General features: G+C 37.3%; 1 protein-coding gene across 1 annotated transcript in view; it reads right to left on the bottom strand.

Annotated features, from left to right (window-relative positions):
• LOC126198832 (vascular endothelial growth factor receptor 1-like) overlaps positions 1-24,887 on the bottom strand; it is a 308,538-nt gene that overhangs the window by 108,737 nt on the left and 174,914 nt on the right. The window contains exon 10 of the mRNA XM_049935411.1: positions 23,352-23,505. Within this exon, the coding sequence (XP_049791368.1) occupies positions 23,352-23,505 (154 nt within the window). The remainder of the gene's footprint in view (positions 1-23,351; positions 23,506-24,887) is intronic.

Here is a 24,887-nt window from a genome sequence, read left to right as displayed (position 1 = left end):
ATATATTAGTTTGGTAACACATTCATTTCTCTTAAGTATACTTTCTTCTTTGTCATTTTTGGGTGGTGGTAACACATATAATGGAACAGATATTTTGTTTCTGAAATACTTAAAGATACAAATAAGGCACCAATACTGTGTGACCTACAAGTGCAGCATTATTTGTAATAAAAAATTGGACTTTCACTAATCTAATGGGTTTCAGCTACCAAAATTCTCAAAAACTATTTATGTGAGACTGTTAACAAGCTACAGTGCATTCCTTTTCATTGACGAGTGCAGTGTCTTCTCTACTTAGAGAGTACTGAATTGACCTCATACAATAATTGGTTTTCATTGCACCAATTCAAAATCAACAGAAAAAAAGAATACACCAAAGAGGGAACAAGAGCAATTATTTAGTACACACCAAAAGAATTAGGGTAAAGCTGACACACATGAATTTGGCACTGTAAGAGCTGTAAAATTTGCAAATGTGTAATGACAAACAAGAGTGGTGAGCTATGCAACAAGCAGTGAACACATTTATTCAGCTGAGTATTAAACCTGTTTTCTTGCAGTATCAGGGTGTTTCTTTCAAGATGGTGGCATTGTGTGTGCAAATGAATAGTGTTCCTGCAAAAAATGGAAAAAAATGGTGGTAAAAGTAAAGTGCATGTGAATTGTAGGACCAAAATCATGAAGTTAAATGAGCATATTTCTAGCCTTCAGTTAATCATTAGTGCACTGAGTAGTGATAGCTCTGAACTTCAAAAAGAAATGAGTGAGCCATTAGGCAAAGAAAAGTCTACTTCTTTTCTGCTTAAAAATTCAAACAAATGGACTAAAATACCAAATAAAAAGAAAGGTTTGAGAACAAAAAAATCACCAGAAAGTGAAAACATAGAACAATGGGTGCTTAAAAATAAGTTTCAAGCTCTTTCCATGACTGAAGAGACTGAACTAATAATGGTAGGCGAAATGAACATTCAAAACCACTGTATGAACAGAATGGTGAGACATTGTCTAATTTAGCATTAGGAAAAACAGTTGTGGTGAAAAGCCGTGCGTACCGTCCACTGCACGTAATAATGAAATGAATGTGAAAGACAATGTTAACAAAAACAAAGATCACATAAATCATCCATATACCAATGTACCAAAGAAAAAAGCAAAATACGCATTCTTGTAGATAGCCACGGTAAAGGCATTGCCAAAATTTTATGTAATGCTATCCAAAGACTTGCTGTAACTGGCACTGTCAAACCAGGAGCACCTTTATCTAAAATTCTAACAAACTGTGAAAGCTCCTCTGGAAGCAAGTGTATTGTGGAAGGAAGTGCAAATGATGTCTACTGTACTAAAAGTAGGTGGACAATCAGGGTTCTGAATGAAACTTCGAAATAACCCACAAATTACCTTTTTGTTGTTGCTGTTCCATGGAGACATGATTTAATACAAAAATCTTGAGTTAATACTGAAATGATGGACACTAGTAGAAAACTATGAGAAATCTGTAAATCATTTCCCAATGCAACTTTCTTTCCAGTTGACATGCCTGTGAGAGAGCACTATACAAAACAGGGTCTGCACCAAAACAGCAGGCGTAAAGATAGCATGTGTGCTGAAATAATCAAAGCTTTTATATCAACAAGTAAAATAAACAGTAGTCCAATTCCCCTGTCAGCAGTAACTAGTAGTGAAGATACAACCATACGTGTCCAAACAACACATTACTCTAAACTTCCTGGCAGGTTGCAACTGTGTGCCAGACCGAGACTCAGACTCAGGACAAGGTACTGGCGGAATTAAAGCTGTGAGGATGGGTCATGAGTCATGCTTGGGTAGCTCAGTTGGTAGAGCACTTGCCCATGAAAGGCAAAGGTTCCGAGTTTGAGTCTCGGTCCAGCAGTTTTAATCTGACAAGAAGTTTCATATCAGTGCACACTCTGCTGCACAGTGAAAATTTCATTGCGGAAACAGATTATTCAACAGGAATACTACCACAAACTTCAGGTGCAGCAACAACGGCAGCTCAAAACATAGCCATTTAACCTGCAATTGCTGTCCCCCTGCATTCACCAGCAGCAGCGGTAGAAATTTCATCTACTGTTTACCTTCCATTGGTAGCTTAAGACACTTCATCAGTCTTAGTCCCTCCACAATGTAGAGCAGCACAAAACCCTGCTCCACCTGATGCGTCTCCACCATCATAAGCAGTAGCAGAGGCAAGCAGAAGAAGCACAAAAATCAGGAAATGCACAACTCTACAGGAGTTTTGGTACCCAGCCTCAGTTCCAGGGCTAACTTAAGTCAAAGATTTACAGGTACACTGCCTATAATATCTAATTTCAATTTACAACAGAACAGTGACATCAGAGCAAAAAGTTAAGGAAATTACAAACTGTGCATTTTTCATCAGAATATAATGGGTCTAAGAAACAAACTGGACCAGTTGTTTGTTTGCATTAATGACACTGATGCAATAAACAACACCCATATATTACATTTTACTGAACATCATTTGATGGAAAGGATTGAAATGGTGCAACTATGTAAGTACAATCTAGCAGCTTATTATACTAGAAATGCAATAGATAAAGGTGGAATAATAATTTATGTTAAAACTAATATAGTGTACAAGTCTGTAGATGTAAAAAATTATTGTGTTGATCAACATTTTGAGGCTTGTTGCATTGAACTCCGTGTTAATACTCTGCCTGTTTATGTGATTACTTTTTACAGAGCACCATCAGGAAAACTTAGCATATTCCTCAAGCAAACAGAATCACTTTTAGCTCACCTGGTCTCAAAAAAACGAAGAAATAATCATGCTTGGTAATTTTAATGTAAATTTCCTTGCCTGTAATAATGATAGAACAGATTTTACTAATGCAGTGAGCTCTTTTAATCTGAGGACTGTTGTTGACTTTCTCACAAGGCTGACTAAGAACTACACAAGTCTGATAGACAATATATTTTTAAAAAAATAATAACATAATTGATAACATGTGTGTAATACAAATGTTAAATGACCTTTCTGACCATGATGTAAGACCAGCTGTTGTTGTTGTTGTTGTGGTCTTCAGTCCAGAGATTGGTTTTATGCAGCTCTCCATGCTACTCTATCCTGTGCAAGCTTCTTCATCTCTCAGAACCTACTGCAACCTACATCCTTCTGAATCTGCTTAGTGTATTCATCTCTTGGTCTCCCACTATGATTTTTACCTGCCATGCTGCCCTCCAATACTAAATTGGTGATCCCTTGTTGCCTCAGAATATGTCCTACCAACTGGTCCTTTCTTCTAGTCAAGTTGTGCCACAAATTTCTCTTCTCCCAATTCTCTTCAATACCTCTTCATTAGTTATGTGATCTACCCATCTAATCTTCAGCATTCTTCTGTAGCACCACATTTCGAAAGCTTCTATTCTCTTCTTGTCCAAACTATTTATCATCCATGTTTCACTTCCATACATGGCTGCACTCCATACAAGTACTTTCAGAAACGACTTCCTGACACTTAAATCAATACTTGATGTTAACAAATTTCTCTTCTTCAGGAACGCTTTCCTTGCCATTGCCAGTCTACATTTTATATCCTCTCTACTTCGACCATCATCAGTTATTTTCCTCCCCAAATAGCAAAACTCGTTTACTGCTTTAAGTATCTCATTTTCTAATCTAATTGCCTCAGCATCACCCGATTTAATTCGACTACATTCCATTACCCTCGTTTTGCTTTTGTTGATGTTCATCTTATATCCTCCTTTCAAGACACTGTCCGTTATCAGAGGAGACAATGGATTACTAAGGAAGTCAAAACATCCTGTAAAGAATGCTTTATGTCTCACTCAGAAGTTCTAACAAACCTCATGCAGGACTAGTTAAAGACCTTCTCTCCTTCTCCCAGTCCCTGCAGTGGAAACATTTTTATGCCACCAACCCGACCAATCAGACTCAACCAAAGGCCAATATTGAAACTTGCCTAACTCAGTTCACTCCTCCATCCAACCGTGGTCCACCCCCACTACCTCCAAACCACCCACCTGTTAACTTTGCAGAATTTCTTAACCTCGAAACTTGCCTCAACATCATTCCCCAAATCCTTCAACATGCAAACTAACCTTACATCAGGAGAAAGAACCACAGTCCACCATCTAAAAACAGATTCCGACCTTATAATCCTACCTGCTGAAAAAGGCTCCACCACTGTTGTTTTAAACTGCAAGGAATTAAGTGGCAGAAGGACTCCGTAAGCTGTCAGATATTTCCACCTACAAACCATGCCACAGTGATCCCATTCCAGTAATCCAGCAGGATCTCCAGTCACTACTCAAATCCTTAGGGCCCTCCCAGAACCTCTCCCCAGAGTCCATCTCTCTACTTACCCCCACCACTCCCCGCACTCCCACCTTCTACATGCTTCCTAATGTCCATAAACCCAACCACCCAGGACGCCCCATTGTGGCCGGTTACTGTGCCCCCACTGAGAGAATCTCTGATCTCATAGACCAACACCTTCAAACTATTACCCGGAATCGATCCTCCTATATGAAAAATACCACCCATTTCCTCTACCGACTCTCCTCAGTTCCTGTCCCTTTACCACACGGTCCCCTGCTTGTCACTATTGATGCCACCTCCCTGTACACTAACATTCCTAATGACTGTGGACTTACTGCTATTGAACACTACCTTTCCAGATGCCCTATGGATTCCAGACCATCAACCTCCTTCCTAGTCTCCATGACCAACTATATCCTCACCCACAATTACTTCTCCTTTGAAGGCATTACCTACAAACAAATCCATGGTACAGCTATGGGCACCCGCATGGCACCATCCTATGCTAGCCTATTCATGGGCCATCTAGAGGAATCCTTCCTAAAAAACCCAGAATCCTAAACCCCTCACCTGGTTCAGATTCATTGATGACATCTTTGCCATCTGGATTGAAGGCGAGGATACCTTATTCACATTCCTCCAGAACCTCAACAACTTCTCCCCATTTGCTTCACCTGGTCCTACTCAGCCCAACAACCCTTCACCTCAGAGATGGCTACATCAGTACCTCTGTCCATATCTAACCTACTAACCACCAGCAATACCTCCACTTCAACAGCTGCCACCCATTCCATACCAAGAAGTCCATTCCATACAGCCTAGCCACCCATGGTCATCGCATCTGCAGTGACAAGCAGCCCCTCTCAAAATATACCAAGGTTCTCACTGAAGCCTTCACTGATGGTAATTATCCTCCCATCCTTGTACAAAAACAAATCTCCCGTGCCTTATCTTCCCAGTCTCCCACCACCTCCCAAACTCCCACAGTCCGACCACAAAGGAGCATTCCCCTTGTACCTCAGGTACCTCAGTACCATCCGCAACTGGAGCAACTGAATTACATTCTCGGCCAGGGTTTCAATTACCCCTCGTCATGCCCTGAAATGAGAAATTTCCTGCCCCCTATCCTTCCCAACCCTCCTACCGTGGTATTCCGCCGTCCACCGAACCTATACAATATACTCGTCCATCCTTACACAACCCCTGCTCCCAGTCCCTTACCTCATGGTTCATATCCATGCAATAGACCTAGATGCAAGACCTGTCCGATACATCCTCCTACCACCATCTACTCCACTCCGGTCACTAACATCACGTATCCCTCACAGGCAGGGCTACCTGTGAAAGCAGTCATGTGATTTACAAGCTAAGCTGCAACCTCTGTGCTGTATTCTATGTAGGCACGACAACCAACAAGCTGTATGTCCACATGAATGGCCACCGACAAACTGTGGCAAAAAAACAAGTAGACCATCCTGGTGCTGAACACGCTGCCAAATATGATATCCCTCATCTCAGTGACTGCTTCACAGCCTGTGCCATATGGATCCTTCCCACCAACACCAGCTTTTCTGAATTGTGCAGGTGGGGTACTTTCCCTGCAATACATCCTACATTCCTGTAACCCTCCTGGCCTCAACCTTCATTAGTCACTGTCCTCACCCATCCAGCCTCCTCCTTGTTCCCATCCCAGCACTACACAGCCATCATTTCACTGCCACACCCAGTCTTTTAATTTCTTTTTATTTTTATATTTTTTTTTATTTCTTTTATTTCTCTCCTTTCCGCTACTTACCCCCACCCCTCTCCACTCGTTCTCTGCTGCCCTCCGTCTAAACTGCAACACTTCACTGTCCACCACTCCCACCATACCATCCCTCCCCCTCTCTGCCATAGCCTCCTGCTTACCCCCACCCAGTCGCCACTCCCATCATGCACTGGTGCTGCTGTTCGCAGTGTGGTTTCAGCTCTCTTAGACTGCAGATGTGTGTGCAAGTTGCGTTTACATGAGTGTGTGTGTGTGTGTGTGTGTGTGTGTGTGTGTGTGTGTGTGTGTGTGTGTGTGTGTGTGTGTGTGTGTAATGGCCGAAAGCTTTAATTGTGTGAATCCATCCTGGATTTTCCATTGTTTGATTGAAACTGCATGATGGGGAGCACTACAAATTGCACTGTAGCATCCTAAAGAGTGTCATTAAAAGCCCAAGAGCATTTTCATTAAATCTGAAATTAACAAATTCAAATAATAAAATAAAAACTATTTTGAAGTGGTCCAAAGTGAGACAGGAAAAATTACAGAATATACAGACAGTATCAAAGTGTGTCATGATGGAAGCATGGTGGATGAAGGTTATATAGTTGCCAATATCTTCAACATCCTTCTTTGACAGTAGCAAATCAAACTGGTTGATGCCTGTACCTTATATTACAACAGAAGAGACTGAGAAGATAATAAGGCAAATGAAAACTAAAAATTCCACTGGTGTGGATAATATATCTATTAAAGGACTGAAGCACTGCTGCAAATTTATTCTTGAAGTTCTCTGTCACATATTTAATGGGTGCATAAATCAAGGTACTGTCCCAAGTAGACTCAAATATGCAATTGTGAAACAACTGTTCAACCACTGATCATGGAGGTCAGTTGCTTACTTTCACTGACATCAATCTGTGCAACAGTTCTGAGAATTCTTGGAAATCTTTTAGGATAATAAATGATGAAACCCTCAGAAATTTCAACAACAGCCTTCAAGAGATAGATTGGAGTCCAGTTTTCAATGAAGCAGTTGTGAACAAAAAGTATAATACAATTCTAAATGAATTTATGACTATTTCTGAAGCCACTTTTCCTTAAAAATAAATAAATAAATAAATAAATAAATAAATAAATAAATTGAAACAGTCATGTAAGCACTATCAATAAGTCATGGATCACTGCAGGGATAAAAACACCCTGCAGAACAAAGAGGATGCTATATAATTCCTTCAGAACTTTTAATGATCCAAAAAAACTTAAGCATTACAAACTTTACTGCAGTATACTAAAGGTAATAAATAAGTCAAACGGGGAACAGGACACCCATAGAACTTAAACAAGGTACCAATATTGTAAAGAAACCTGAAATGGTTGCAGAAATCTTCAACAGGCACTTTTTGTCAGCAGCAGAGAAGACAGGCTGTCAAAGTTCTGTGAATGAGTCATTGGTCTTCTACAGAAAGCTATCAGTAATAGACCCCCACAGGTATCCTTATCTCATGTTACAGTAAAAGAGATTGAAAGAATTATAACCTCATTAAAAAATAAAAAGTCTGTAGGTGTGGGCAATATTTCCTGTAAAATATTGAAATGTGGCTATAAGCATATAAGTCCAGCCTTATGCAACATATTCAATGCATCGCTGCAAGAAGGATTTGTCCCTGACAGGCTAAAACTAGCTGTAATGATACCACTCTTGAAAAAAGGTGAGAAAGACAATGTTACAAATCATTGCCCGATCTGCCTTTTAACTATCTTCTCAAAAATTCTTGAAAAACTGATGCACAGGTTGATTGTCAATCATCTCAGCTTCCATGATCTCCTAAACAAAAGCCAGTTTGGGTTTTGTGCAGGTCTTTGTACAGAACCAGCAATATTCTGTTTCACCAATCAAGTTCTGGAAGCCACAAACAAAAAGATGTCTCCAGTAGGTATTTTTTGTGACCTCTCTAAAGTCTTTGATTGTGTGAACCATCTAATTCTTTTGAAAAAAGCAGAATATTATGGTTTGTGTGGTACCATTGGTTTGTGGCTCCAGTCATACCTAAAAGATTGAAAGCAGACTGTAATGCTGAATCGCACATCTGGATGGGGCACAGTAAGTTTGGGTCCACTGCTGTTTCTGATCTTCATTAATGATCTCCCACTTTGTTGTGATACAAAGAGTAAATTTACTCTTTTTGCAGATGACACTACAATTCTAATTGATGATTTTACAGACAACAATCTTGAACAAACTACAAACTGAACATGCCATTTTCTCATTTGTCAACCAACTCCTTGAATCCATAAACAATAAAATATCTCCAGTTGGAATCTTCTATGATCTGTCCGTGAACCATGGACCTTAGCGTTGGTGGGGAGGCTTGTGTGCCTCAGCGATACAGATGGCCATACCGTAGGTGCAACCACAACAGAGGGGTATCTGTTGTGAGGACAGACAATCGTGTGGTTCCTGAAGAGGGGCAGCAGCCTTTCCAGTAGTTGCAGGGGCAACAGTCTGGATGATTGACAGATCTGGCCTTGCAATACTAACCAAAACGGCCTTGCTGCGCTGGTACTGCGAACGGCTGAAAGCAAGGGGAAACTACGGCCGTAATTTTTCTCGAGGGCATGCAGCTTTACTGTATGGTTAAATGATGATGGCGTCCTCTTGGGTAAAATATTCTGGAGGTAAAATAGTCCCCCATTCGGATCTCCAGGCGGGGACTACTCAAGAGGGCGTCGTTATCACGAGGAAGAAAACTGGCGTTCTACTGATCGGAGCGTGGAATGTCAGATCCCTTAATCTGGCAGGTAGATTAGAAAATTTAAAAAAGGAAATGAATAGGTTGAAGTTAGATATAGTGGGAATTAGTGAAGTTCGGTGGTAGGAAGAACGAGAGTTTTGGTCAGGTGAATACAGGGTTATAAATACAAAATCAAATAGGGGTAATGCAGGAGTAGGTTTAATAATGAATAAAAAAATAGGAGTGTGGGTAAGCTACTACCAACAGCATAGTGAACGCATTATTGTGGCCAAGATAGACACGACGCCCCGGCCTACTACAGTAGTACAAGTTTATATGCCAACTAGCTCTGCAGATGATGAAGAAATTGATGAAATGTATGATGAGATAAAAGAAATTATTCAGGTAGTGAAGGGAGACGAAAATTTAATAGTCATGGGTGACTGGAATTTGAGAGTAGGAAAAGGGAGAGAAGGAAACATAGTGGGTGAATATGGATTGGGGGAGAGAAATGAAAGAGGAAGCCGTCTGGTAGAATTTTGCACAGAGCATAACTTAATCATAGCTAACACTTGGTTCAAGAATCATAAATGAAGGTTTTATACATGGAAGAATCCTGGAGATACTAGAAGGTATCAGATAGATTATATAATGGTAAGACAGAGATTTAGGAACCAGGTTTTAAATTGTAAGACATTTCCAGGGGCAGATGTGGACTCTGACCACAATCTATTGGTTATGAACTGTAGATTAAAACTGAAGAAACTACAAAAAGGTGGGAATTTAAGGAGATGGGACCTGGATAAACTGACTAAACCAGAGGTTGTACAGAGTTTCAGGGAGAGCATAAGGGAACAAGTGACAGGAATGGGGGAAAGAAATACAGTAGAAGAAGAATGGGTAGCTCTGAGAGATGAAGTAGTGAAGGCTGCAGAGGATCAAATAGGTAAAAAGACGAGGGCTAGTAGAAATCCTTGGGTAACAGAAGAAATATTGAATTTAATTGATGAAAGGAGAAAATATAAAAATGCAGTAAATGAAGCAGGCAAAAGGGAATACAAACGTCTCAAAAATGAGATCGACAGGAAGTGCAAAATGGCTAAGAAGGGATGGCTACAGGACAAATGTAAGGATGTAGAGGCTTATCTCACTAAGGGTAAGATAGATACTGCCTACATGAAAATTAAAGAGACCTTTGGAGAAAAGAGAGCCACTTGTATGAATATCAAGAGCTCAGATGGAAACCCAGTTCTAAGCAAAGAAGGGAAAGCAGAAAGGTGGAAGGAGTATATAGAGGGTCTATACAAGGGCAATGTTTTTGAGGACAATATTATGGAAATGGAAGAGGATGTAGATGAAGATGAAATGGGAGATACGATACTACGTGAAGAGTTTGACAGAGCACTGAAAGACCTGAGATGAAACAAGGCCCCGAGAGTAGACAACATTCCATTGGAACTACTGACGGCCTTGGGAGAGCCAGTCCTGACAAAACTCTACCATCTGGTGAGCAAGATGTATGAGACAGGCGAAATACCCTCAGACTTCAAGAAGAATATAATAATTCCAATCCCAAAGAAAGCGGGTGTTGACAGATGTGACAATTATCCAACTATCAGTTTTATAAGTCACAGCTGCAAAATACTAACGCGAATTCTTTACAGACGAATGGAAAAACTGGTAGAAGTCGACCTCGGCAAAGATCAGTTTGGATTCCGCAGAAATGTTGGAACACGTGAGGCAATACTGACCCTACGACTTATCTTAGAAAATAGATTAAGGAAAGACAAACCTACATTTCTAGCATTTGTTGACTTAGAGAAAGTTTTGACAATGTTGACTGGAATACTCTCTTTCAAATTTTAAAGGTGGTAGGGGTAAAATACAGGGAGCGAAAGGCTATTTTCAATTTGTACAGAAACCAGATGGCAGTTATAAGAGTTGAGGGGCATGAAAGGGAAGCAGCGGTTGGGAAGGGAGTGAGACAGGGTTGTAGCCTGTCCCCAATGTTATTCAATCTGTATATTGAGCAAGCAGTAAAGGAAACAAAAGAAAAATTCGCATCAGGTATTAAAGTCCATGGAGAAGAAATAAAAATGTTGAGGTTCGCTGATGACATTGTAATTCTGTCAGAGACAGCAAAGGACTTGGAAGAGCAGCTGAATGGAATGGACAGTGTCTTGATAGGAGGATATAAGATGAACATCAACAAAAGCAAGACGAGGATAATGGAATGTAGTCGAATAAGTCGGGTGATGTTGAGGGTATTAGATTAGGAAATGAGACACAGAAAGTAGTAAAAGAGTTTTGCTATTTGGGGAGCAAAATAACTGATGATGGCCAAAGTAGAGAGGATATAAAATGTAGACTGGCAATGGCAAGGAAAGCGTTTCTGAAGAAGAGAAATTTATTAACATCGAGTATAGATTTTAAGTGTCAGGAAGTCTTTTCTGAAAGTATTTGTATGGAGTGTAGCCATGTATGAAAGTGAAACATGGACAATAAATTGTTTGGATAAGAAGAGAATAGAAGCTTTTGAAATGCGGTGCTACAGAAGAATGCTGAAGATTAGATGGGTAGATCACATAACTAATGAGGAGGTATTGAATAGAATTGGGGAGAAGAGGAGTTTGTGGCACAACTTGACAAGAAGAAGGGACCAGTTGGTAGGACATGTTCTGAGGCATTAAGGGATCACAAATTTAGCATTGGAGGGCAGTATGGAGGGTAAAAATCGTAGAGGGAGACCAAGAGATGAATACACTAAGCAGATTCAGAAGGATGTAGGTTGCAGTAAGTACTGGGAGATGAAAAAGCTTGCACAGGATAGAGTAGCATGGAGAGCTGCATCAAACCAGTCTCAGGACTGAAGACAACAACAACAACATGATCTGTCTAAAGCATTCAACTGTGTAAATCACAAAATTCTACTTACGAAGACTGAGCACTGTGGACTAAATGGTAAAGTGAGGATGTGGCTTAAATCATACCTAGATGACAGAAGGCAGAAGGTAGTACTGAACAATTCTGCATTGGCAGCTGCCTGCTCTGACCAGGGCACAGTAAAATGAGGAGTGCCGCAAGGCTTGGTGCTTGGTCCCTTACTTTTCCTCATCTTTATCAATGATCTGCCATGCTGTATGACACAAAAAGCACACTTCACCCTGTCTGCTGATAACTGACAAAACACCCAACTGCAGTCTATAGAACACTGCAGCCACTGCATTCAATGAAGCTCTAGATTGGTTCACTTCAAATGGTCTGTCATTCAATGTTAACAAGACTCAATTCATTCAGTTTCAAATGTCAAATAAAAAACAGGAAAATATTGAAATAAAATATGGTGAAAAATTAATATTGATAGTTGAAACTTCCAGATTCCTGGGATTACATAATGATCTAAACTGGTCACTTTACATCAATGGCCTATGTAAATGACTGAATTCAGCAACATTTGCAATTCACTCAATTTTATCTGTTTGTGACTGCATACCTAGGATATTTCCATTCAATTATGACATATGGCACCATGTTTTGGGGTAACCCATCACCAAAAAAAACTAAGCTTCTATTGCACAGAGAAGAGTCCTCTGAATTATAGCTACAGTGCACCCCAGATACACTTGCAGAAACTTATTCTAACAGCTCGGGAAACTCACCATGCCATCTCACAAGGGGAAGGCCTCAGAGTCGGCCAACCAATTCGGCTCAGATTTGGCAGGTCGCTTGTGTACAACCTAAAACGAAGGAATCTAAGATATTTTGGGTCAACAACTCCACGTTTTTGAGAAAATCACCCCTAAAGGTTATGACGAGCGATCGACTCAAAATTGGCAGGATCGATAGATAATTGTAAATAGAGCATTTTTCATTATCAGGTATGGGGTCCGAAAACGCATATTTTTTCAGGAATCGAGGTAAGAAACTTTTACAACTGCCGCGTCTGTACCCACATGGTTAACACCTGTTGCCGGCAGTGCCGATAGCGCAACGGCCAAGGTAACTGGCTGGGAATCAGAAAACCCGGGTTTGAATCTTGAAGAAATCGACAGGGTTTTATTCTTCTCGTTTCTATTTTTCCATATCTCAATTGATAGGGATAGGAGGGTTAACAAGGTAAGTAAATCAATAACGAATTATAATAATAAGGTAGGCAGACTAATATCCCAAACGCCGTGAGTTAGTAAAGTATTAAACTTTTAAGCCTTTTCACATGAAAACAACTCCGAGTAAAAGTGCTGTGACTTCCTCACGAGGGATCACAGATAGCCAACCATGCGACACTTGTTTACAGCGAGGCACAGGATAGAATGCATGCGGGGAGAGTTATGTTGTCCCTGTTGCCACTTCGTCATATCATAGGGAAGGAACAGTGCAGCTGTCGAAAGATAGCATCCATTAGATGCTCTTGGTGCTGTGAGTATATTTGTTTTGAATGTTTATATGACAAGTACCATCCATGCAGTTGTTCGAAGAAAAGTGAGGATACGTAACAGTGACTGGAAGAGCCATTGTAAAATGACCTGGAGTAACATTTTAGTTGTTTACTATCCCAAGAGTTTTGAGAAATTTATTTGACTACCTTATTGTCATTCCTTGTTGATTTACTTACCTTATTAACCCTCCTATCCCTATCAATTGAGATATGAAAAAATACAAACCGAAAGAATGACATCCACTACATTTCTTCGAGATTCGCAGCCAGTTACCTTGGCTGTTGCGCTATCGGTGCTGTCGGCGAAAAGCGTTGACCATGTGGGTACAGACATGGCAGTTGAAATAGTTTCTTACCTCGATTTCTGGAAAAGTATGCGTTTTTGGATCCCATACCAGATGATGAAAAATGCTCTATTTACATTTATCTATCAATCCCGCCAATTTTGAGTCGATCGCTCGTCATAACCTTTAGGGGTGATTTTCCCAAAAATGTAGGGGTGTTGACCCAAAATATCTTAGATTCCTTCGTTTTAGGTTGTACACAAGCGACCTGCCAAATCTGAGCCGAATCGATTGGCCGTATCTGAGGCCTTCCCCTTGTCAGTACATTTTTTTCACTAATGCGCTTTATGAACAATAATCATACAATTTACAAAACAAGCAGTGAATATTGTGATCACAATACAAGAAATAAAAATGATCTTCACAAAGATATAAAAAATCTCAGCATGGTACAGAAAGGAGTACATTATTCAAGCATAAAAGTGTACAATAAACTTCCATTTCATGTGTCAGTCATTGGGAATATGACTAAATTCAAAAAACAGCTGAAACTTTATCTTTTGAATAGTTCTTTCTGTTCTTTACAGGAATTTTTTGACAGTGTGTAAAAATTAGGACAATGTGTTTAATTTTAAGCATTCCTATAAGAATTAACTATGTAGCACAGGCATATCAATTGATGACAGAATTTATTTATTTATTTTATTTATTTATTATTTGTCCCGTAGATCAAATCAGTACAATGGCTTGTACAACTGATATGGGATAAGTCAATACAAATATACAGTTTACAGGAGTCTAAAATAGTAAACAAGAATACAGAAGAAAGATTATTTTACATTACCTACAAAATTATGTTACTTAAAGTTACAGCTTTACAGAGAATTGTTACATGATGTGACAAAACTGACTTAACAACATTCAGCTTTGATACATTATCATGCACTAAGACAATTTTGATTCCAGATATTCCTGGATGGTATAAAAGCATTCTTTTATTAAAAGAGATTTCACTGTCTGTTTGAATTTATTTATTTCTTGGATTTCTTGTATAAAAGTTGGAAGATAATTATATAATTTTATTCCCATGCACTTGACACCATCACTGTACAGTTTTGTTGAGTGGGGAAGTATTCTTAGAGAGGTTTTTGATCTTGTGTCATAATCGTGGTAGTCCATATTTATGCTAATTTTGTTGATACTTTTTTTGGTAAAGAATAATAATTCTAGTATGTATTGGCATGGGAGGGGCAAAATATTTAGTTTCTTAAATAATGGTTTACTAGTGTCTCTGTTTTTTGAACATAATTGTTCTGACTATCTTCTTTTGCAGTTTGAATATCTTAATTGATTCAGAATTTTGGCCCCAGAAGATGATTCCGTAGTTAAGTACAGAGTGAAAGAGTGCATGGTACATTGTGGTTAGGGTACTTGTGTTAGTGACGTTCCTTATTGATCTAATCATGAAGCATACTCTACTAAGTTTTGTGCTGGTAATGTCAATGTGCCTTTTCCATGTGAGCGTATCAGTAATAGTGACCCCCAAAAATTTTATTTCATTTTCAAGATTAACATTATTTTTTTCCATTGCTTTTTATATATATTAGAATGTAAGACTTATAGATTGTTTGTGTAATCATTATTACTACTATAATCTGTGTTGTTTACACACTTGAACTTCATGTATCTGCAAGTGATACACTTGCTTCAATGATCTATGGAACACAAAAATAAATAAAATAAATGTGCCCAATTCTCATCACATTTGCATACCACAAGTACATTCCACAATGTAAGAAGAATTAAATCCACCCAAAGTTGAAGGAAAGTGCATAGTGGGTATCAAATGAAAAAGGTAATAAAAGCAGTAAATCAACAATTTTTTGTGTATTAAAAATAAATAGTTAAATCTCTAAATTTAATATTTTTAAAAATTTTATCTTATTTTGATGACCTGAGAAAAAATAAGGCAAAATAAATGTCATGAGATATTGAAAGGGAAAAGTATAAATTGCAAGAAGTTGAGGGTATGAAAGCACCAGGACTATTTCTAGAAATGAATTTTCAGCTGCAACTAACCTTATGCTTTAAATTAGATCATACAGCTAATGAAGAGGTACTGAACTGAACCAGGGAGAAAAGAAACTGATGCCACAACTTGACAGAAGGAGGCATCAGTTGATAGAACACATCAAGGAACCATCAATTAGTAATGAAGGGAAGCATGGAGGTAAAAATTGTGATGGAGACCAAGGCTGGACTACAGCTAGCAAGTGCAAATGGATGTTGTTTGCAGTAGTTATGCAAAGATGAAGAGCCGTGCTCACCACTTGCATGAAAGATGACTTACTCTACTCATAACCATGAACTTGCAATTATAAGATGCAGGTGAAGAGAGACACTCAGTGTCCCTAAATTTTCAAAAGCTGTTGGATACAGCATCCCGATCACTTAATACTAACAGTGTCATTATCACACTGAGTATCTTTGTAAATGTGGAACAGACTCTGGTTATCTGACTAGTGGAACCCTATAAGTTATACTAGATGGCAGAAGTTTTTCACAAAGAAAAGTAACATTAAGTGTGCTCCAAGGAAGCCTAATAGCACATCTAAAGTTTTCAGTGTACTTGTATACTTTATCAGATAGAATCAACAACACTATAAGGTTGTCAGTGGTGATGCTGTTGCGTACAGTAAAGTACTGCCACTGGACTCCGGTATCATTTCCACTTATAATGAGTTGCAGTTCTCTTTAAATGATGATCAAAGAGACTCAGCCACAATCTTCATCACATTAATTTTATTTATTTTTATTTATTTATTTAGTGCTCGAATTATCACATTCATGATACCGGACTTGTCAAAGTACAAAACAGTATAAAAGATTAAAAGTACAAAACAGTATAAAATATTATATATTTACATCATGTACAAAATCTCATCATTTGTATCAACACATCATTATAACAAAATATTACTCTGCTTAATTAGATTATAAAATTATATACATACATACAGATAAAATAATATCTAGCGAAACACCTCAGTTGATTTTACTAAAACCACTAAATACCAGTACTTTAGTTAAATAGGCATAGTAACATATGGCACAAAAGTTAGGTTCATAATTAGATACATAAATGGATAAAAGAAGTTCAATTTTATCTAAGATTGGTTTGATAATTATGAATTTTTGTTTAGAGAGTTATGAAGCAGACCTACAGATTTGAGCAAAATTCCAGGTCTTCATTAATGCTGTAGAAGCTGTTGTTTATTTGTAGATTTTTAGTTCTTATTTTGAATGTATTTATGTTTGTTAAATTTTTGATGCTATCGGGCAGTGCACTGTAAAGAACTTTTGGTTTGTAAACAGCACTGTCCTGATATATTGATTTTCTGTGCACATCTCTATGATAGTCATCCCTGTTCCTTGTTTGATAATTGTGGATCTCACCATCCAAAACTGAAACTTGATGGTTTTTAATGAAGGAGATACTTTCAGATATAAAATATATAGATGGTAAGGTAATGATTTTTATTTCTTTAAAGATACCTCTACATGATGCTCTGTAAGCAACAGCACTTATTAATCTTACAGCTTTCTTTTGAAGCTTAAAAGACTGCTTTGTAAAAGAGGTGTTTCCCCAGAACACTATACCATACTTCAGTAGAATATGCATGTATGTGTAATAAGCACTTAACACTGTTTCAGTATTGGAGCAATCTTTAAGCATTCTTAATATGTTACAGTACTTGCCTAAATTTTTGTTAAGAATTTCTACATGTTGTTCACATCTTAGATGCTCATCCACCCATAATCCTAAAAAGTTATGTGATTCTTTTGCTGAAGTTGGCTATTCGATAATGTGAATTTTACATTGGTCTTATTTTTGTTCCTTATATGGTTGAAGTTCATCCATACAGTTTTCTTGTCATTGACAACTATACAGTTATCTTTATATCATTTGTCTGCCACTTCTGCTGTTTTGTTGATTTTTTGCTGCATCTCATAACCATTCTTCCCTTTTTAATGAAGCTGGTATAATCAGCAAATAGTATAGTATGAGTTGTTGAAAACTGTTGTTGTAGGTCATTAATAAAAATCAAGAATAACAGTGGTCCCAAAACTGACCCATGGGGCACCCTATAATTAACTCTTATATTCACAATGGTACACATTTCCATCCATAGAAATTTGCATTCTTTGTCTCCTATCAGTTAACTAGGACTTGAACAACTCACAGGAAACACTATGGACACCATAATTATATAGTTTTAACTGTAGTAGATTATGATTTATAAGATCAAATGCTTTGGAAAGGTCCAAAAACAACCCACAGATCAGTTCCTTGTCCTCAATAGCTTTGTAAACAAGTTTTAGGAAATTGAAGAGAGCCGTTTGTGTATATTTGCCTTTACTGAAACCATTCTGTGCATTTACAAGTATTTTATTTTTGTTTAGTGATTCTAGCAATCTGTCATACATTATTCTTTCTATTATTTTCAAAAATACAGGTAATAATGATAGTGGAGTGAAATTGTTAATGTCAAACTTGCCACCACTTTTATAAACTGGTATTACTGTTGACTGCTTAAGTTATCTGGAAACACACCAGTTTCAAAGGAGTCATTGATTATGTCCACAAGTTGAGACACAAGTCTGTCGGTACTATATTTAATTTCGTCAGGAATGCCATCAAATCCGCAGATCATATTACTCCTCAGTTAGCTGATAGCCATTTGTACTTCTTTTGGTGTTACGGGATATACATACATTGTCCTTTCATTTATTGGAGTTATTACCTTTGTCTTTGGATTATAGTTAGTTGTGATCAGGTTTTGGGCTACATTAATATAATGATCATTAAATATATTAGCTACTAGCTGACCCGACAGACTTCGTCCTGTCAAAAAGATTTGTAATATGGCAGTTTTTTTGCCTACGTATTTAAAAAAATTCTCCTGAACAGAACCGTCACCCTGGTGATAGGGCGTTGTGAATAAAAAATAATTAAATAAAACATATATAAGGATTTAAAAGTAAGTAATCGCTTTATTGTTAATCATGTGAATCATAATTATTATTATTATCATTGTAGTGCTTTGTGGTATACGATGTTTTTTGTTTGATTACCTGGCGCATAGATAAACAAATCTGATGGTTTTCCAACACGGGAACAGGCAACATACAATTGACCATGTGAGAAACATGGGTTTTCTAGATTAATACCACAAACACTTAATGATTGCCCCTGGGACTTGTTTATAGTCATAGCAAAAGCAAGCCGCACTGGAAACTGTAGTCGTTTAAACTCAAATGGCACATCAGTCGGAATCATTGGGATGCGCGGTATGAGAACATCTTCTCCTTTATACTTTCCTTTGAGTATAGTTGCTTCTATCACATTGTTTAGTAATTTTTTTATCGCTAACCGTGTACCGTTGCAAAGACGCGGTTGGTTGATATTTCGCAACATTATAACCACCGATCCAACCTTTAATTGAAGATTGTGAGGTGGCAATCCTGGCAAATCCAGCAAGTTTAAAAATTCCGGTGGATAGTTGACTAAATCATCTTGATTAGTAGCCGAATCAACTGATTTATATATCCTCAATTCGCCTGTAATTTGTTCTTGAATTTTGAAATTTAATTCATTTACATCTATGTTTTTTGCAGCCAGTATAGCTCGTTCGCTCAACCAATCATGGTTTCTGTAATTTTGAGAAACATCTGGAAACACCTTCTGAATAAGTTCATCTTTTGATCGAGTTAACTGACAAAAACTTTGAGGAAAGTTAATGCAGCCAGTCAACATGTCTATAGGAAATTTGCCATTACCAATGTCAATGAGTTGTTTAGAGAATATGTTTCCAGATTGGTCATTTCGCAACTCGACACGCATATTCTTGCTTAAATGAAGTACTTTGACATGTTTCCACAAATTGGAGGACTTTAGACATGCATTGAGTTCATCAGCTGGCGTTGATCGTGGAATCACTGGCAATGTTTGACGAAAATCTCCTGCTAATAAAATCATTGCACCACCAAATCGGTTATTATTGCTCCGTAGATCTTTTAAGGTTCTGTCTAAAGCCTCCAAAGATTTTTTATGTGCCATCGTGCATTCATCCCAAACAATCAATTTACATTGCTGCAAACCTTTGCCATTGCAGAGTTCTTCAAAACGTTGCAGGTTGGAGTTTCATTGCTTTGCATATTTAATGGCAATTTTAGTGCTGAATGGGCTGTTCGACCACCTTCAAGCAAAGTTGCTGCGATTCCCGACGAAGCGAGTGCAAGTGCAATTTTATTTTGTGAGCGAATTGTTGCTAATATTAATGAAATCAAAAAAGTTTTTCCTGTACCACCAGGTGCATCTAAGAAGTAAATCCCTCCAGTTTCATCATTTGTTACTTTCATAAGAGTTTCAAATACATACTTCTGTTGTTCAGTTAACAGTGGAAGATTTGTTTGAATTAATTCTTTCAAAGCGTTGAGATCATACAGTTTTTCTCGATGCAACTCTTGGTTAAAAGCGTCATGCATTGGACGATTGGGCGCGGTCAGGCCTAATTGAATTAATAGTTTGTTTGACATTATAAAGCACATGTCCTCAATGGAAATCAATGCTTCATTGTAAATTTCTTCACTGATTTGTATATTTGGATTTCCCATTCTATTCCGTATTTGATACAAAATATCATCACACATATAATCTTTGTACTTGATCCACAAATCAATTGGGTTTGATGGGAAGCATGTAGATATGATTATAGAAAACAATGTTCGTATTTGATGAGCGTGTGATGATATTACAGCATCATTGAGAGTTTGCTCCCAATGAGCGTCATTTTCAAGCAATTGCAAACGTTGACAGGCTTCTCTGTAGGATCCACACAATTCACCATGAACAGTTCGTAACTGTTGGAATGATGTTGGGCCACGTACATTGACTAATAGCAGTCGTAAATAAAAACATTCATCATTGCTTGGATGTACTGAATAAATCCGGCCAATCGCATCGGTGGAATATACATCTGTATATCCTGGAACTGGTTTTCCTTGTTTCCGTCATATAAATCTCCTTGAGGATTGATTCCAGGTATAATATTTTGGCATTTCAGAATATAGCAATGTTTGTGCGAAATGATCGTTTTGGCATGTCTCAAAAAAACTGGTTAATGTAGTAGATGGTGGCTGAGCAGCTCTTTGTACTGCGTTCTGTGCTGTAAAATACACTCTTTGTCCATTTTCTAAATGCACAGCTAAGTGAACAACAGAAGGGTGTCTCTCATGAATAGGAAAAGAAAATATTCGCCAAACTGCTTCATTACTACTGACATAGCGGCCCATTTGGTATTGGGTAACTTCATCATTGGAATTCTCTGCACCAATTCCAATCACAGCCATATCACTCCCTTTGGTTACATATTTGCAAATGTATTTAATAGATTTCACTGAATGGCAAGATTCAACGTTGATGTGTGCTTTGAATGTCTTTGATAAAATGGGTGAATATGGAACAATCCAACGATTATCTATTTCAATATCTTGTTGATTTAATTTGACAATTGTTGATTTTCCATTGTCTGCTGTCGATCTGCGACGATACAATGGATAACCGTCATTACCAGTAATTGTTTCCGATATTAATGTCCGTGGATATCGTTTTGAACATTTACCATCCATCATACATGGTGAATTTTGATTAAGAGTTCCACAGGGACCATGTATCATGTTTTTGATAACTACCTCATGCAATCCAGGATCTACTTGTACATTAGGGATTTCAGCTGATATCACTGCATCAACTTCATTTGGCCTTATCTTTTCAACCAACCAAATCAAAATGTGTGCATGTGGCAATCCTCGTTTCTGCCACTCCACAGAATACATCCAGCAGCGTGTCTCACCAAACACATTATGTTTTACGATGAAATCCATTAAAGATTTCAACTTTTGTCTAAAGACTCTGGCTGTAATATCATGACGATCAATGGGTGATTGCCCAGGGAATAACTCCTGCTTGATTTCTATCCATTGCGGATTGCATGTAAATGTGATGAACAAATCTGCTGTACCATAATGACGAACATACGACATGGCATCTTGAGCATATTCGTGCATATGCCGAGGGCTTCCGATGTATGTTGCTGGAAGAATAGTCATCCGACCGACATTCTGTGCATTTCCATCAGTATTAATCGCATCTCGAAGGTGAATATACTCTTCAGATCGGAGTTTGGTTTGATTCAACCTGATGAATGTTAATCTCTCCGTTTCAATTTTTACATACATGTCAACAACATATTTGTGATATAATCGCCGACATTTCAATATGTGATTTTCTTCATTTTCCCGAATCATTAGGCGGTATGAATAATAGTTCATTGAACTGACTTTTTTGTTGGTTTCAGAACCTGTAAATAGATTTTCTTTTAATAACATTCAAATATAAAATTAAAATACATAATATAATGACTGAGATATTATCGCCATAGCTAAATTAATATTTTAGTTACCTGTAATGGGATTTATCATTTTTATTGAGAAATCGTAGCCATCTTCACCCTGCCAAAATATAATGGGATATTGCAGTGCATCATATGAGCGGTGTGTTTCCTTTATACGTTGTAATTGATCATTCCGACGATGTAAAACAATATCACGGGATTCCAAGTTTTCTCCAACTACAACGATAGCAACTTCATCAATAGTTGGTGCATTAAAACGTCTTGTATGTTGACCTGCAGGTGTTTTATCAGCTCTGATTACAATTTTGTGATTATCGGATGGCATCAGATCCAGGGCAGTTTTAAACAATATAATCAATTTTCCAGCAATAATTCTAATTTTTCTCGCCGTAAAAACCATCCTTGAACTTCAACGAACATTTTAAAAAAAGATTTGGCCAAATTGGTCGAGGCGTTGTTGAGTTATGCGCTTACCAACACATTTTGCGATTCATTTTTATATATTAGATTAGAACTGGATCATTAACAATTTCAATTTTGTATTTTATGGTGATTTTATTACTTGAATTTTCATGTTTGCCTGTATGATTATTAATAACTTTCCATATAGATTTCATTTTGTTGTTACCCTTTCTGATATATGAATCATGGTGCTTCTTTTTTGCAGTGACCAACAATAAGCTCACAAAGAAATGAATGGTCTGTGAACATGAATGAGAATAAGAATTTAAGAGTTACAACTTTAAAAAGTTTATTCCCCTTTTGTAAGTTTAATATTGCTTGTTACTGTCATAGCATGAGAGCCAACAGGTTTAATCTGTAATGTTAACAAAATAATTATTTTATTTGCTGTGCTATATTATGACTTATAGCATTATGACATGTTTAGTTGGAAGTCACATTAAAATGAAACTTTGGAAAGAAATTGTGAAGATTCAGGGGAAAAAAGGTCTGTGGTGCAGCATGTAACCTTCAAAAAATTGAATGTTGGTTACAGGCATTGAAAGTTACTTTAGGTAGTTACCACAAAGAAAAAAAAGATAACAACTTTGCCACTAGAAGAAGCACAACTGATAAATACAAATTTAAAAAACACTGTTGAGTTTCAGGCTTCCGAATTTTTCTAAAATTTGTTCTTTAAAATTAAAAAAAAAAAATTAAAAAAGGCAGTTTGAATAAATTTTTGTTAAAAGGAAAATCTATTCTTAGGCAAGGTCAGCAGAGAAAAATGAGTAACAGTGGATTAACAGTCCATGTTGAAACTCATAACAATGAGCTCAACTGCATCCATAATGATGAGAGTTAACTCTGAAGGCATAATGGTTTCAAATATTTTGTTTATTACCCACCAGTGATGATGATCTGTGTTTTCTCTGTGTCACTTCCATACTTATTAGCAGCAATACATTCCACAATTCCAGACTCTGTAGCATTCAGCTCCAGTTCTGAAACTGTTTTGTACCCATCCTCTTCACTGACAATATAATTTTTGAAATTTTCATTCTGTAAGACCAATTTTAATTTGTTAAGACAAGTATTTAACTTTCCTTTGAGATCAGTAATAAAACCTAGGAATTAACTAAATTGAGTAATTTATAACCACAAAAATAGTGAATGAATGTATATCTAGTTCATTCTTCCTTCAATTATTCTGTGCTCAATCCAAAGTGTACAGTGATATTTGTTACACTTCATGAACCAAACAGCTGCTTCATTTTTGTGGGATTCTGTATATTAAGAAGAAACACACAGTTTTATGGAGTCTCAACAGCAATGGAAACTTATGTTCTTCACGTACCTATATTTAAATGCAGATTTATAACCACACCTTCATACACAATCTGATGATTTTTATCCAATTAAGTTTCCTAAGCATCTGAACTGCATGTAATAAATCCACATAATTCACACCCTTGTATCTTGATAATGGGTAAGAAAGCCAATATGAAATAATGACCTCTACCTATAGTATCCTCCGACTGTGTGAAGGATTATGAATAGGTCCTCACAATGCAAAATAAATAATGGGAAAATGCTGAAAGAAGTGTGTGATGAATGTTTGACATTTTAATTTGTCATGATACAGATAGACTATATACATGTAGCAAAGTACATACATGTTGGGAAGTTCTAACATTTTAAAAGGCTTAAAATAACTTAGATACAAAAATGTTAGTAAAAGGAAACTGTGCGATGCAATTGGTTTACAGTAGGGCAAATTAAAATTAAGAGAATTATATGGTCATTTATAGAACCGAACTAACTGGCTCTCACAGAATTTGTACCACCCACAACATTTAATTCAGCAGTATAGCACTGAGATTGTCCACTACAGCATTACAGGGCTGCTGTTAGTGCACGGTGGTGCAAAAAGGTTTCAGTGAGGACAATTCTGAAGGGCTCTTTAACAACTAGCATTTAATATAGTGATATGGGTGGTCAACAAAACATGGCAAAAGAAAAATGTGCTCTTTATACGTTGCAGATAAATAAACGATGAACATCTTGAATGACAACATGAAAAAACTTTACTTTTTCTATTGGTATCATGCCACCTTTACATAACTCTTCCTTTCTTTCTATTCTCTTTGAATTCAGAGGAGAAAATCTTTGAATCAAGCAACATATGCATCGAAACCACTGAGAACTCACTACGTCACACTGCTGGTAGACTTCCTGTAACTGTAGATTAAATTGAATAATTTTTACTTTCTATGCAGTATTCTTCTCAGGCATATAAATCTGTATGTCTTTGCTGTAATAATATTTAGTACTGACCTGTATCAATGACATTTAAAATGGTTGTTATTATCATATCTGATGCCAGCGAGTGTTACATTAAGGTAGAGAAGTGTGTGGCTCAAGGATGACCTGTGTGTGATCTG

Source organism: Schistocerca nitens, chromosome 8 (genome assembly GCF_023898315.1).
Source record: "Schistocerca nitens isolate TAMUIC-IGC-003100 chromosome 8, iqSchNite1.1, whole genome shotgun sequence".
Taxonomy (NCBI): Eukaryota; Metazoa; Arthropoda; class Insecta; order Orthoptera; family Acrididae; genus Schistocerca; species Schistocerca nitens.
Note: the sequence above shows the minus strand (reverse complement) of the source record. Positions and strands in the feature narration are given on the sequence as shown.